At 42.7% G+C, this 13,411-nt stretch overlaps 1 protein-coding gene across 2 annotated transcripts in view; it reads right to left on the bottom strand.

The window, feature by feature from the left end:
* LOC133954722 (transcription initiation factor TFIID subunit 4-like) overlaps window positions 1–13,411 on the bottom strand; it is an 85,737-nt gene that overhangs the window by 48,972 nt on the left and 23,354 nt on the right. For both annotated transcript variants that reach the window (XM_062389203.1, XM_062389211.1), the window contains 2 exons: window positions 7,543–7,712; window positions 2,143–2,273 (listed from right to left, as the gene is read on the bottom strand). In XM_062389203.1, the coding sequence (XP_062245187.1) occupies window positions 2,143–2,273; window positions 7,543–7,712 (301 nt within the window). The remainder of the gene's footprint in view (window positions 1–2,142; window positions 2,274–7,542; window positions 7,713–13,411) is intronic.

The raw sequence follows: 13,411 nt of genomic DNA, 5'->3' as shown, positions 1-13,411 counted from the left end.
GAGTGGCTTCACAGAGCTCCGTGTCTCCCTCACGCACACACACCTCATTTACAAAACCACAAAAGAGGAACAGAACGAACAGAAGGAAGTAGGAGAAGCGCAAAACAAGATGGGGACAGCTATAGCGATTCTCTTCCTCCCTCCTCCTCCTCCTCCCGCCTTGACATCAGGGAAAAACACTTTTTCAAAGTTTCCCCCCAGTTCCCCCAACAACGTCACAAGATTTAGGCTTGTATTTGAGATGGATGTGCGCTTTAATGTACACCAATTAAATGTGGTTATAAAGTTACATTCAAGGGCCATGAGAGATAAAGCCACCGATAATGAGAAAAGGGCGCGGGTGTACACAGGCGCGACTCAGAAGTTCTTTGATACCTCAAGTTTTGACTGACTGACTGAAAAGTCTGAGCTCACCTGTTTATCAACTTAAGAGTAAAGACAATTTCTCCTATTAACTCTCATGCTTAGAACATTTCCATGAGTGTACGTGTGAGAGAGTAAACAGTGGATTTCATGCCACTGTGTTTTTGTGTTTGAACATCGGAGCATAAAACTGTGTCCATATTCCAGTTTATGTATTTATGCATCTGCCTGCTTCTCTGTAATAAAGTTTATTTTCCAACTCGAGTGACTTAACTTCCCCTTTGAGTTGTAATCCAATATTTACTGTATCTTTTCTTACATAAATATCTGCTGTATGTAAATGGCGGCTCGCCACACATTTTTCATAATAACAGACTCATATTTTCATATTTCAATTTTAAGGTTATTCTACGCTTTTATTTTATAATAGCCTCAGTAAAGATGGGACAAGAAATGGTGAATGAAAGGGAATGACACACACACCATCTTGATCAACCCCTGGATGCTAGCTGCAGTATAGGTCATGAACCCTGCCTTCTCCATGTTAGTGGATGGGACATGCATCAAACTTGAAAGTACACGTCCGGTATACGCTTGGTTTTATTAAGTTGTTTTCAGACTTAGACATGTTAAACAGCTGAGTCTGATTGGGATTGGTCGAATGCGTGTATCAGCAGGATTTTGATATTGCGACTCCACTCGACGGTCGCTACTCTGCAGACTCCGGCTTAAAATAACATCATCAGGGCAATATGGCGGCTTTATAAATGAGTCAAGTACATGAAAGTGAGCATGTTGGCTTTGTAATGAAGAAGTTTCCAAGATTTTGAAAGTAGAAACATAAATCACAAGTGTTGTTGATGGTGTTTCTTTGCCAAAGTTATTAGCTATGGATGTGTTTATATGATCCAATCAATTTCTAATGAATCCCAGCTAATACACTTGTTCCAGGTTATATTTTGAATGCAACCCACATGTTGTGACTAACACCACATCTCACTCCTTGTTCTTTTCAGAGAGAAACAGAGTGAGATGTATTCACTGCTGCTCGCAAACTGACCCTGGAGTGAAACTTGACCTGTGAAACTGCGATGCTCTGCAATGTCCAGCCAGTTTCACAAAGAGGTGGAAACACATATTTGTTTTTAATCATTGTTCATAGCGAAATAGTGCAGGCAGTACATATAAGGATGCTGATTAGCTGCTGTGAGCTCAAGGGCAATGGTAATTATCTTCACATCAAGTACAACTTTGGTGCAGTTTGAACCATAAAAACCTGCTATCGCCCCCTGCTTACAAGCCACAGCCTGCATGCTTGTACACTGACAATTTAACCCTAACCCTATCCCATACCAGGGTTGAACAATTGTCGAAAAGTATTAGCCCAAGTGTTTTACTAACCGCTAGCTTAAGTTGGGTGAGTAGCTTCAAAATATGCAGCTGGGTAATTGAAAGCTAAAGTACATTAAACGTATAAAGTGTAGAGCATGCAGGAGGCAGGACATGACGTTTTAATCCCCCTGTCGTTATGAAATGTTTTTGTTTACGGTTTGTTTACACAGACATCGGCACTGATCACCAAAAGCCCTCCAATCTTTCCAAGTTGACATCTTCGTCGGTGTCTTCTACGTGTCAGACTCTCTTTCTTCCTGAGATATTTGTATTACTTTAGGTTTTTTGAGTTATGTGTCTGTGTTAGAAACGTCATAATCAAGTCGACTCCCTCGCTGCAAATTGTTTGCATCTGTATGTGCATGTGTGTCTATGCATTCATCCTACCTTACAAGAGTCCAATCGGTGCTGTGCGATCGATGAAACCTTTTCTACCACTGTGCGAAGTCGCGACTGTGCGGCGTGCGAGATGAAGGTCACTGCCTCCATGGGGACCTCTGTGACTCCGAACTTCTTAGCTGTGAAGCGAACGCACACACACAGACATGCACACATTTAGGACAAGACGACCGCTTTGAAATCAGTTACCTCTTTAGTTTTGACACCTCTTCTCAAACAGATTGTGTCATGATTAAAACAGGGATCTTCTTCTTTCTTTCACCATCGGCGCGTTTGATATCATCTGTCCTCACTTTTGATTTCCTGAAGGAATAAAGAGGTTGAACGTGACTGTTTCATTATAACATCTCTTGCTTTCACAATTTGCCTTGTAGAGAAAAACAACTAAGCAGGTAGAAGGTAATTGTTTTTTTAAGAGTCACACACACACACAAGCACACAAATGCCACTCGTAAAAACAAGCCAACAGGATACCAAGGCCGTCATTCAGTACCTCCAGTCATACACACTTACTGTACTCATACACACATTCACCGGCAGAAACTGTCTGGATTATTGTGTGCAATTAACTCCCAGAAATAGGACTCATCAAAACGAAAAGTTAATTTGTTTCACAGTCTTAGTGCAAATTCCAAAGTGGCTTTACAAGCTGAGCTCCTTCGAGTGTGTAAACGACATTGACCATCTCTTTTTTCGCGAGGAGAAGCATAATTTAGTTTCCTTGGAGCAAAACTCATCTGAAGTCATAACAAAAGAGAGGAGGACAGACTTTGGTAGTGTTACTATCTGTTTCCAACTTCCTTTTAAATTATTCCATTAACATAATTTTCTCTCTGGCACCCTTTTAAGTAAACCACACCAATTATTTAAATCAGCTGAACAATACATATACTCCTCACCAGCTCCGGCTTTGAAACAGATGGAGGGAGCCCTGTTAGCCTTATAATTACAGTGGCAATGTCACAAGGTCAAAGAAAAACACTAATAGGCTGCTGCCTCCTTCAAAAATAAGATCTTTCAGGGACATTAATATTTCAGAGAGAGTTTAAGAGGATTTAACCAGAGATGAGCACATTTCTGTGAGCAAAAAACACATTCTTCAACACGCAACGATACAAATCATTATCATCCGCCCTCAAAAAAACAGGCCCAGCTAGAAACCGACTAATGAGCTGGTAAGCTTTAATATTAAGTGTAATTCATACGAGAAGGAGACAAAAAGAACAAGAATGACATTCATCACAGGCTGAACAGTGAATGTTTGCATGTTATCACACTAGACTAGTCATACTGTTATACCTGCTTCACAACAGCTTGTGACCATTTCAGCACAATGATGTTTGTATTTAAGCTTAATTTACCTCTGTGCATCGGTTCAATCTCACAGAGGAGTAGTGTTGTAGTGTGGCTTGTTCTCTTTTGAACTAATACCCATAATATTACAATTTTTAACAGGGGCCTTTAAAGAGGAACAGAATCAGAGATTTCGAGGAATGAAGTTGTAAATTTAAGAGAATAAGGCTAGGTGTCATTTTAGAGGTGAAATGTCATTAAAGATCTGCCTGTCTGCGTTAGAGTGAGGGATGTGGAGCATCTTGTTAATGTACACTGGTATACATTTCATAAAGAACAAATACAAAATCATATCATAACTACCAGTACAGACAACAAACTGTGTCCATTCTGAAGAAAGAACCACATGGAGTTGAAAGACGAAATGTTGGTAATAGGCAGATCAATGTATATTTTGTCACCTCTGCTGCATGGTTCATATAAAAACAGTGTGTTAAATAATGTTAAAATACTTTCTTAAGCAGTACCCCGCCCATCCATACCAACACAATCACATGGAGAGGCACAATCTGCATTGAGTCTTGATAACTTGAATATTTATTTAGTATAGAACTGCCTGGTATCCATAGCAACAAGGGTCCCCCTGAAGAGCAGCTGGCAGTAAACATGGAAAAGGTCCTGAATGAGCTGTCTGAATGAGTGTATGTCTATGATACCTTTAACTATGGGATTCTTAAAGGAGCTTTCATTGCTGCTGCTATTCACATAACTTTCACTGTGCGCTTTAAGCTCTGCCCGCAGTCGTATTATAACCCAAGACCCTGAGATAACAGAGCTCCACTCGGGGGCAGCTTCTTTCTCTCCCCCACATCAAGCAACGCACCTTTTTTCCTGAGAAACCACCGTGATCTCAGACTTACGGGTCCTGACCTTCATCCCTCCTAACCACGTTAAATGTATCAACTGCACGTCAGGAGTCAAGGTCCAATAAAGCCACAAGGACAAAGCTTCATGTTCAAAAAGACGAAATGCCAAAGCCCCAGGTCATATCTTTGTTCCAGTTCACACCCATCTGACTGTAGATGTGCTTCGCACGATGCCAAGAATAAAGCAGCTCTTTTTCTGAGCAAACAGAAACAAATGGCTCAGGAAAGCAACCACATGCTCCCAAAGCAAAGGTGATTGATGTGATCATAAGATTTCTCCAGAAGTCAAAACACATGTTGACCTACAGACAAATACAAGGAAAAAGCTGAACAAATTAGACCCTGATAGGAATTGTTGTTAAGAACCGTCATGAGATGTCTATCCTATGATCAGATCTCACTTCCCTCGCTCTATATGCAAATAATCACGACTGCTTACAGAGATGTCCGATGACAATGTCGGTGTGTGTAGGGGCGAGGAAGAGAGAAAGAGAGTGAGTGGAGTCAGCAGGGACTGAAGGAATGAATGAGTACAGTTTTACTGCAGAAAGATTTTACCAATTTAAGAAAAGTATCAATCAGTATGTGTTGGTCAGTGTTAATATTGTGGCGCTGGCTACAAACTACAAATGATTCTACTGTAGCGGGTCAGAGTACCTCAGCTGACCAGTTGATCCTTCATATGTGGCCCAGACCGGACCAACTACCAGGGGAAACAGAGTAGCTGCCTCCACACAGGGCATTATGATGGGAATTGTTGACTGTGGCCTTCGCTGTCACTAGACCTGAACCCAACTGAAACGCTATGTGATTTTGGACCGACATGTTAGGCAACATCCACCCTCACACATCTGTCTCCCATCTGTATGAAGGCTTATCAAATGCTAATAACCCCGAGATGATCCTTAACCAGAAGTTTCAAAACCAGTTGCCGCTCCGTTCGAGCTCCCTGCCAGCGCTCCCAAGCAACCTGAGCAATATGATTCCTCCCCCAGTCCCTGCAAGGCAATATTGCTAACATTCATTTAAAACGCTTCGTCATCCAAATCATATGCATATGGTATGGTTTTTATTCTTTGTCTTTTCTTAAACCCTACATCTACTTTTTATAATTTTAGCTTCATAAATTTGATCTGGCTTGATTCGCCAACAGGAGCTGTATTCAAGATGCAATAGCGAAAAAAGAGAAAACAAAGCATGCAAAACTAAAAGGTTGCAAATTGAGCAGTGACTTGAAAAAAGCAACAAAAAAAATCTGAATCCAAAGAATAAACCAGGTTTTATTTTCAATTAAATTGTGCTCTGAAGATATATATGAGATTGATTTTGAGGTAATTTTCCCCGTATGGATTTTTCAGCAGCATTAACAACCTGTGTTTTATCTTTCTCCTTGTGTCTGCACCTTATGTATATGTAATCAGCTGACGTGTGTTTGTGTGTGTGTGTGCATGCGTTTGTGTGTTGTGAACTTAAAGGTACCAGCGGACTATCATTACATTGAGAAGTTTTTTTCTATAGAGCTCCAGCTGTGCCTGATTACGGAAACTGAGGGGTGAAGGTTTCACAACCTCCCAACCACCCTCCCAACCTCAATGACAAGCCTTGAGCCTTATGAGGGGATGGGGAGAGAGCGAGTGATAGAGGAGGGTGGCACAAGGGTTTTTTCGGAGGGGATAAAATAAAAGACGACAAACAGGACGCAGAAGGAGATAGAAAGAGGCAGCAAACATCCTGTCCTGGAATCAGAATTCAAAAAAAGGAAAAGAAAGGGGGTGAAGAATGAACAATCAGGACGTCTCCTTAAGAATAAAAAAGGTAATAGAGATGAATAAAAAGTGAACTGTTATGTCCTATGATTTAATACCTGAGTAAAAAGAAGAAGAAACAGGACCAGCCCTTTGCAGAGCACTAAGTGAGCAGGAGAGGTCACAGTGAAGATGTAGAGCAGGGTGGTCAGCGGTAAATGAGAAGGCAGAGCGGAGGGAAACTTGGTGGCCGAACAGTAAAGAGGAGCATCCAACACTTTCTGATTGAGTGGAGCTGGCAGGCCGGGGGAGCCTCCCTCGGACTGCTGTCAGCTGGGAGCGCAGAGAGGCCAATCACTGACACAACAAAGCTGCACAAGTGCCACTTCCCCAGCAGGGGGCGCCCTAGCCTCCTGCCCTGCACCACGCTGCGCGCCCCCCTCCCCCAGGAAAGATTTATATCTTTAAACAACCCCTCTGCCCCAAGGTGACGGGATAACAACCACGCCACGAGTCCACATAACGAAACATGACCCGCAGGTCTCCGTGCTACACTGAGGATACTTTAATTGAGATGAAACGAGATGAGGGCGCGAGACTCCCCGTCACGTGGAATTACACTGTGTTTTTTGATCGGATGCACAGGAGCGAAATGCTAGGCGCAGGTTTATTTTGAGTAATAATGCTCATTATCCGTTTTCACAGGTTTCACTATGCAGCGAGAGCCTAGAGTATGTTGCAAGTAATAAATATGACTGCCAGCAGCAAGAAGAAGTAATGAAGACACTGTTGCGATCATGTGATCATGAAAAGCCGAGACCTTTCCGCCCGCATCGATTAGCACGTGCAGCGCCGTGTGCGCTCAGAGTGTCAAGATCCACTAAAAAGAAATCTCGCTGCCATGTCTCATTCCTCTAAACTCTGTTCCTTTAGTCCAGAGGACAATCTGACAGCCAGCCTTCAGAAGACAAACCCATAAAGTATTTATGTGTGTGCCTGGGGTCCAGTGAGTTCAGACAGCCACTGAAGAATTCATTAAAGGAGGTGAAAGAATTGTTAAGCGTTATCAAATTTAAACCGAGGCCAAACAAGAAAAAGGCTCGGCTCGAGCCACTGACGGAGAGAAAATCAAAACTGTCTTTAGTGATGACACTATAAACAATGAAACATCATGTTCCTCACACCAAACACAACAGATCGGGATTTCATCACTGCCGCAGCCTGGGTATTCAGCTCTGGATTGTTGTTTTTTTTCCACAGTGGGAAGGTGGAGGAGAAATTGAGATGACATTAAGATTCTTCCTGACGCTGTCATAACCACATTGTTTTCTGAAAGGCCGGTTTTCAATTACTGCCGCTAAGACGTCCTTGAGTTATATGTTGAAGATCTATATTGCTCAATTGGCCAGGTGGATATCCTTCACCTGTTTCCAGTATTCGTCGGTGCAGCAGTCCCGGGTGGAGAAAAGCCTCGTCTTTACATGAGCGGATGTGAGTTCCCACTAGCTCTGAGTTGGTGGCGAGTATTCGAGCGCTCTCCTCGTTGAGGTTCACCCCGGCCATGGACGCCACGTCATTGATGTCATCATCATCCCTGAAACATGAGAGACGGGGTATTAGCAAAATACATACAATGGAAATTATGACTTAAACAAAATACTTAATAAAGCCAAAATAAAGGGCACAGTCTATGTGTAGTAAGGGTTTTGATAGATGTGCCTAGAGATTTTTGATCATGCAACAATAGATTCCAAGACAGACTAACTTGTACTTATTGTAAAGACCTGCAGTTGCAGTTCAGGTTGAAATAAAGATAAAGTTGTAAAACGTCTCACACTGTTTAGGGAGCCAGGGGAACAAAGGGGAACACGGGCACACTCAGGAAGGTGTCTTCAGGGACTGTGTCCTTGTCGCACACTGTTAAGGTAGCCAGGGTAACGCAGGGGAACTTTCCCACTGGTCAAAAAAAACACCCACTAACATCTGGATCTCGTCTTCAAAGGGAATGGATGCAATCTGTATCCAATCAAGGGTCAAATTACTGTGCAGTAGGCTCTGGCTTTCATCGGTTCCTGCTCCGATCGGCAGTGGTGGAAAAAAGACACCTTAATTTAGCAAAGCAAACAGGTAAGGTGCACCTGTTTTGGGTGCATTTGTGTTGTTAAGGGGCAAACTCCTAGAAGCAATTAGAAAGGAGTCAATCCCATTTTTAAAAACCTGCGTATACCTGCTACTGTGGTGTTAAATAAGTATTGGACTCCTACTGGTTGGTCCGTCTACACCGTCTCATTCTGTCCTCAATAGCAGAAACAAATGCTGCACTGCAGGGTGTAAATCTTTGAGAAAACAGGCAAAACAAATGTGGATCCACAAAAGGTGCATTTGTGCTTTTAATTTTTCTTAGTAAAGAGGATTTATCCATAGAAAAAAATAATTCAGAACTTGGTGTGGGCATTGAGCCACATTGAGCCTTGTACTCGAACATTTACTTCACGTCCTGAACTTATCATGATAAATGTTCCTCTAGAGCATGTGAAAATGTGTTGGATATTCTGTTTTTATTCATGAATGTTTTCTTGGATGAGGTTGTCCATTGGTTTTGTTTCAGTGGGCTTCGCTTTGACCATAATGGCACAAAATTCCCATTCCAGGGTCTATTTGTGTCAACGCTCTGAGAATGAAGAGCGTTTGGATGGAGCGAGGATGCTCCAGAGGATTGGCACTGAGCTGTGATGAATCAAGCTATACACTAATGTCAGCAAATTCTATTTACGCACTGCTGTGCCACACTTAATGACATTTCTTCATACACTGGTCATTTCTCACAGCCATAATGGTGACTTTATATTGTTTGCATATTAGCGGCGAACAGGGAAAACATGCAGACACTGTGATTGGTTCGTCACATTTGAGAGTCAACAAGGGCCGCGCACCCTTAAAAGGCAGGGACTTTCTGTGGGAGCTGTCACAAAGACAAATTCCTCCACAATTATTGTACTTGGCAAGTAATGATTCGGATTCTGGGCTGAATTAGCGGGGCGGTGATGTGTCATGCTTACAGGACTGGCCCAGAGCGAGCAGCGTCTTTTCTGAGTGGCTCTGACGGAGGGAACAAAGAACCACAGAACACACACAGAGTGGCCTCTCGCCACTCACTGGCTCACCTCCACAGTCATTTGCGTCCGTGCCACCGTTGTTGGTTGCGACAGAGCATGTGCATGTACTGCTTGGGCTTTAGTGTGTGTGCGTGTGCACGGTGCGGGGGCCCTGAGTTCTTCTCGAGCGCCTGAGTGCAGACGCACACTGTCAGGCAGCTCCACCCTGCCGAGGCCCTCCTGCTCCTTGGTGCGGCCGCAGAGAGCCGATATGAAACTTGACACCACGGCAGGAGGTTGACAAAGACGATTAGGGCAGCTCTCTGAACCTCGCACACCTCGACTCTCCCTCCTCTCTTCCTCCCTCTCTTCTACCATTCGGTGTAATTATGACTTGACTTCACAGAGAGAATCTACACAACAACACAAGCATGGATACATAGGATTATACCCTTTGCTGCACCTCAGGCTGTGCAACTTTCTTCATCACGTCCTCATGGATAACTTGACCTGTCCTGAAATGAAACATGCCTGAGGCTGTGTTCACTCAGGCGAAAAAAAGCTGCTTCTTCCACAGCTTAAAGCTGCCTCGATGGATAATGTGCATTAAGGAAAAGTGATTGATTACATAAGATCCCTTAAAACTAAAGCAGTGATATGATTATCTATGATACTGAATCGACACAGAGCTGTGTAACAGGAGCAAAAATTACCATTTAACGGAACAGCCCTGTTTTTATGAAACCAACATGCAACAGCACATTCACTTTACAGAAATACAACAGGAAGTCTCTGAATTTCTTTAAAGATATGCAAATCTCCCCAGGTTTGAGGAAATAAATAAAAGTATTTCACAGTTTCTATTGAGCACGACATCTGGCTTTTTTAAGACGTATGATCGAACTTGGTTCCCATGAAAACCTGATTGAACAATTAAATTGTTAGATATTGTAAGATATCTGAATAAAAAAAAATCGGTTGAAAAATATCTCATCAAAAATCAGGGTTACTTGATTTTATGTGAACGGTGTTAAATGATTCAATTATTACTAATTATTTCTCTCACATAGGACCTGCTAGCTCCATAGACTGTAAAGATTGATGGCATGACTGCTCCCAAAAAGTGAAGCCAAAGCGTTTTCATCGCCTCCTGGTGGCTGGCTGTAGTATACTTTATAAACCCTTTCTCCTCCATGTAAGTGGATGGTGCTGGAATCAAACTGAACAACTAAATACACATTAAATAAATGTTCCTCAACTAGAATAGCACTCAGAAGAGTGTATACATCTGCTAAGGCCCAACAGCTGCCTTATGAAATGTCGCTAGATCTGTATTCTTATTTGGACACACTAATAAATAGCAGTCCCCTTAGTCAAGCGTGTGTATTGGTGCAAGATGGTAGTGGTACCTGGGATGTTTAAGCTTCATTTCTGGATGGTGGAGACACATTGACCATCTTTATATTCAGTCTTTGAGTTTTCCAAACAAAGGTAGTGTATTCCTATAACTCAAATTGCCACCTTGCAGTTGTACACCTCTGCCAACCCTATTAGTTGAAGTTTACATCTATATCTGTCCATACCTATAATACATTTAATGTACTGTACGTAACAAGCCTTAGAACAAATTAAACGAAAGATATTACACATATTTTAACATTAAATCTGGTTGTGCCAGGTTAAGTGATCTTCACCTTTGACCAATACATTCTAATCGGTTCACCCTAAAGTCAGAGTAAACTTTTGTGCAAAATTTTAAGAAATTCCCTCAAGGCGTTCCTGAAACATCTAGTTAATGAGAACGGGACAGAAGGACGGACAAACTGAAATGAAAAACTCTACAGGGCAGACTGCTGCAAGTGTGAAGGAACTAAAAGACACAATAAATGTAATTTACTGTAAATTTTGTTATGTGATTTGTAGTTAAACCAAGATCTCAGCATGAAGGTCACTGTGTCAAATAATCGGTATAGCTTACACGAAGCCAGAGAACTAATCCTCTTTTTACATTGCTCTTTTAATTACAGTATACATAAATTACAGTAGTCTGCAGTAATATAGAGACAAAATTTGAATCCAGGAGCTACAACAGCATGGGGCCCGAAACCCTCCACCAGGATCCAAGAACACTGGTAATATTATATGTAATAACGTTTTTTTTCTTGGATGGTCTGATTTCTTGGAATATTCAAGATCACTCAAATCAAATAACTACGCACAAGACAGGTCTGATATTAAAAGGAGGGAATGAGATCTGAAATGCTAAATATTCCTGACTATACCTCTGCACTAATAAAGCAGAAATGTAATTAGCTTGCACAGAAAGCCAAAGAGCCGCGGTCTGGGTTGGCCCGAGGACATGGAGCCGGCAGTCACATGAATACATATGCATGTCGTTTCCATATCAAGCCTGTGTCTCAGTGAGGGCACGCCATAGGTGGTGGGGAGGGCCGCACTTAACATTTAGAGGCTGTTGCGTGTGTGTGTGTGTGTGGATAGATGGAGGTGTATCCAGATCTCCAGCAACCCCCCTCTCATTCCCGCTTCAACACCACCCATTACCACCACACCAAAACCCTGTGGGTAAAGGTCTCTGTGCCCAGGCAGGGGGCCCCTGATTGATCTCTGTGACTATCACCAAGGCCGTGGAGGCTTGTTGTGCCCACACCGAGAGACATGGGCCCACTGAAGGAGAATTTTCCACAGAGCAGCCTGGGGTCCACTGGCCGGTGATGGGATTTGTGCTCATGACCCAAATGGAGGACAGCACTGGTGGCACAAGAGGGGTCAATAAAATACGAGAAGTGGAATAAGTTACTGTTTCTAATTCAATTTAAAACAAATAAACAAGAGGATGTAGCTGATGTTCTGATGAAGGCATATGCCGAAATATCTTTGTTTAACGTGGTCAATCAATAACTTACACTACATTTACATTTCAGCCCCAGCATTGTTTCCTTTGTGGATTCTTGGAACACCAAGTCTCAACTTAATCTAATCGTGTGGCTGCCGTGTTTCCATGTCTCTGCATCAACAATTTATGGAAGGTCACTTTTAAGTCCTAATTGCGTCAAAGGTATTTATGAAGCCCCCTTTTTTGCAAAACAGGCACATCACATAGCAATTAACAGAGCAACAAAGGATGTAACCACAAAGAGAGAACACACTCCCTTTGCTGGTAAATGATGGGAAAGGGCTGGTGGACTGCTACACCCACTGTGGTGATCAGAAACTTTTGTTCCTTAGTTGTATGCGTATCGGCTTGTGTGTATTTTCCACGTGAATATGCAAGTGTTTGTGTGTTAAGTTGCACAGATGTGTGTCCAGCATGTAAGACGGGGCTGGATTGGAGAGGCTGAGGCTGAGCACGGAGGTTGGCAGAGGGCTGAGGCCTCGGCTGGCTCGCCTGTGATTACAGCGGATGTTGAGTGTTTACAGAGAAATGAGGAGGGGAGGAGGGGGATTGCGCAGAGACAGCTGCTTTCACTCTGTACTGTAAACTACACACACACACACGCACACACAAACACACACACACACACACTCTGACACAAGCACTTACACAGACGGCTGTAGCTGTACTGGAAACCCCACAAGCCCTGCAGTGTGTATGTGTGTGTTTGTGCTACAGCTGGCCCGCTGGGACCAGTGGCTCAGAGTGACAGCCACACACAAACACACACACACAAACACACACACACACACACACACACACACACACACACACACACCAGTCCCTAACTACAGTTGAACAAGCACAATGCAGGCTGGTGGAATCTGACTGACCAGTCCAGCCAGTGGATTTTAGTTTTGTTTTCCTTACCATTCTTTGATGTTATTTTGTATTTTTTGTTTTTAAATGTGCTTTATAAATAAACTTGATTTGATTGATTCATACAGTCATTTTAACAGTTTGCGGTATATCCTCGACCACTGAATCTCAAACTTGGTTGCTATGCGATTACGTCTCCACATTTGTTAAAAGACTTTTAGGAATAAATCTGGCCTGACTTAAGCAAGTGTTGGCCTTTTTTACTTTCACACTTTTTGTTATGGCGCCCAACACATCCCCTTGTAACACTGGACTCTGTTCCAACATGTTTATATCCTCAGGAAAGAACAACAACAGCAGACTATAAACAGTGTAGGGAAGCTAAGAGGCTTCAGACGCCAGGAGCCAACTGAGGTGCAACCTTAA

The sequence above is a fragment of the Platichthys flesus genome, chromosome 1 (assembly GCF_949316205.1).
Source record: "Platichthys flesus chromosome 1, fPlaFle2.1, whole genome shotgun sequence".
Taxonomy (NCBI): domain Eukaryota; kingdom Metazoa; phylum Chordata; class Actinopteri; order Pleuronectiformes; family Pleuronectidae; genus Platichthys; species Platichthys flesus.
Note: the sequence above shows the minus strand (reverse complement) of the source record. Positions and strands in the feature narration are given on the sequence as shown.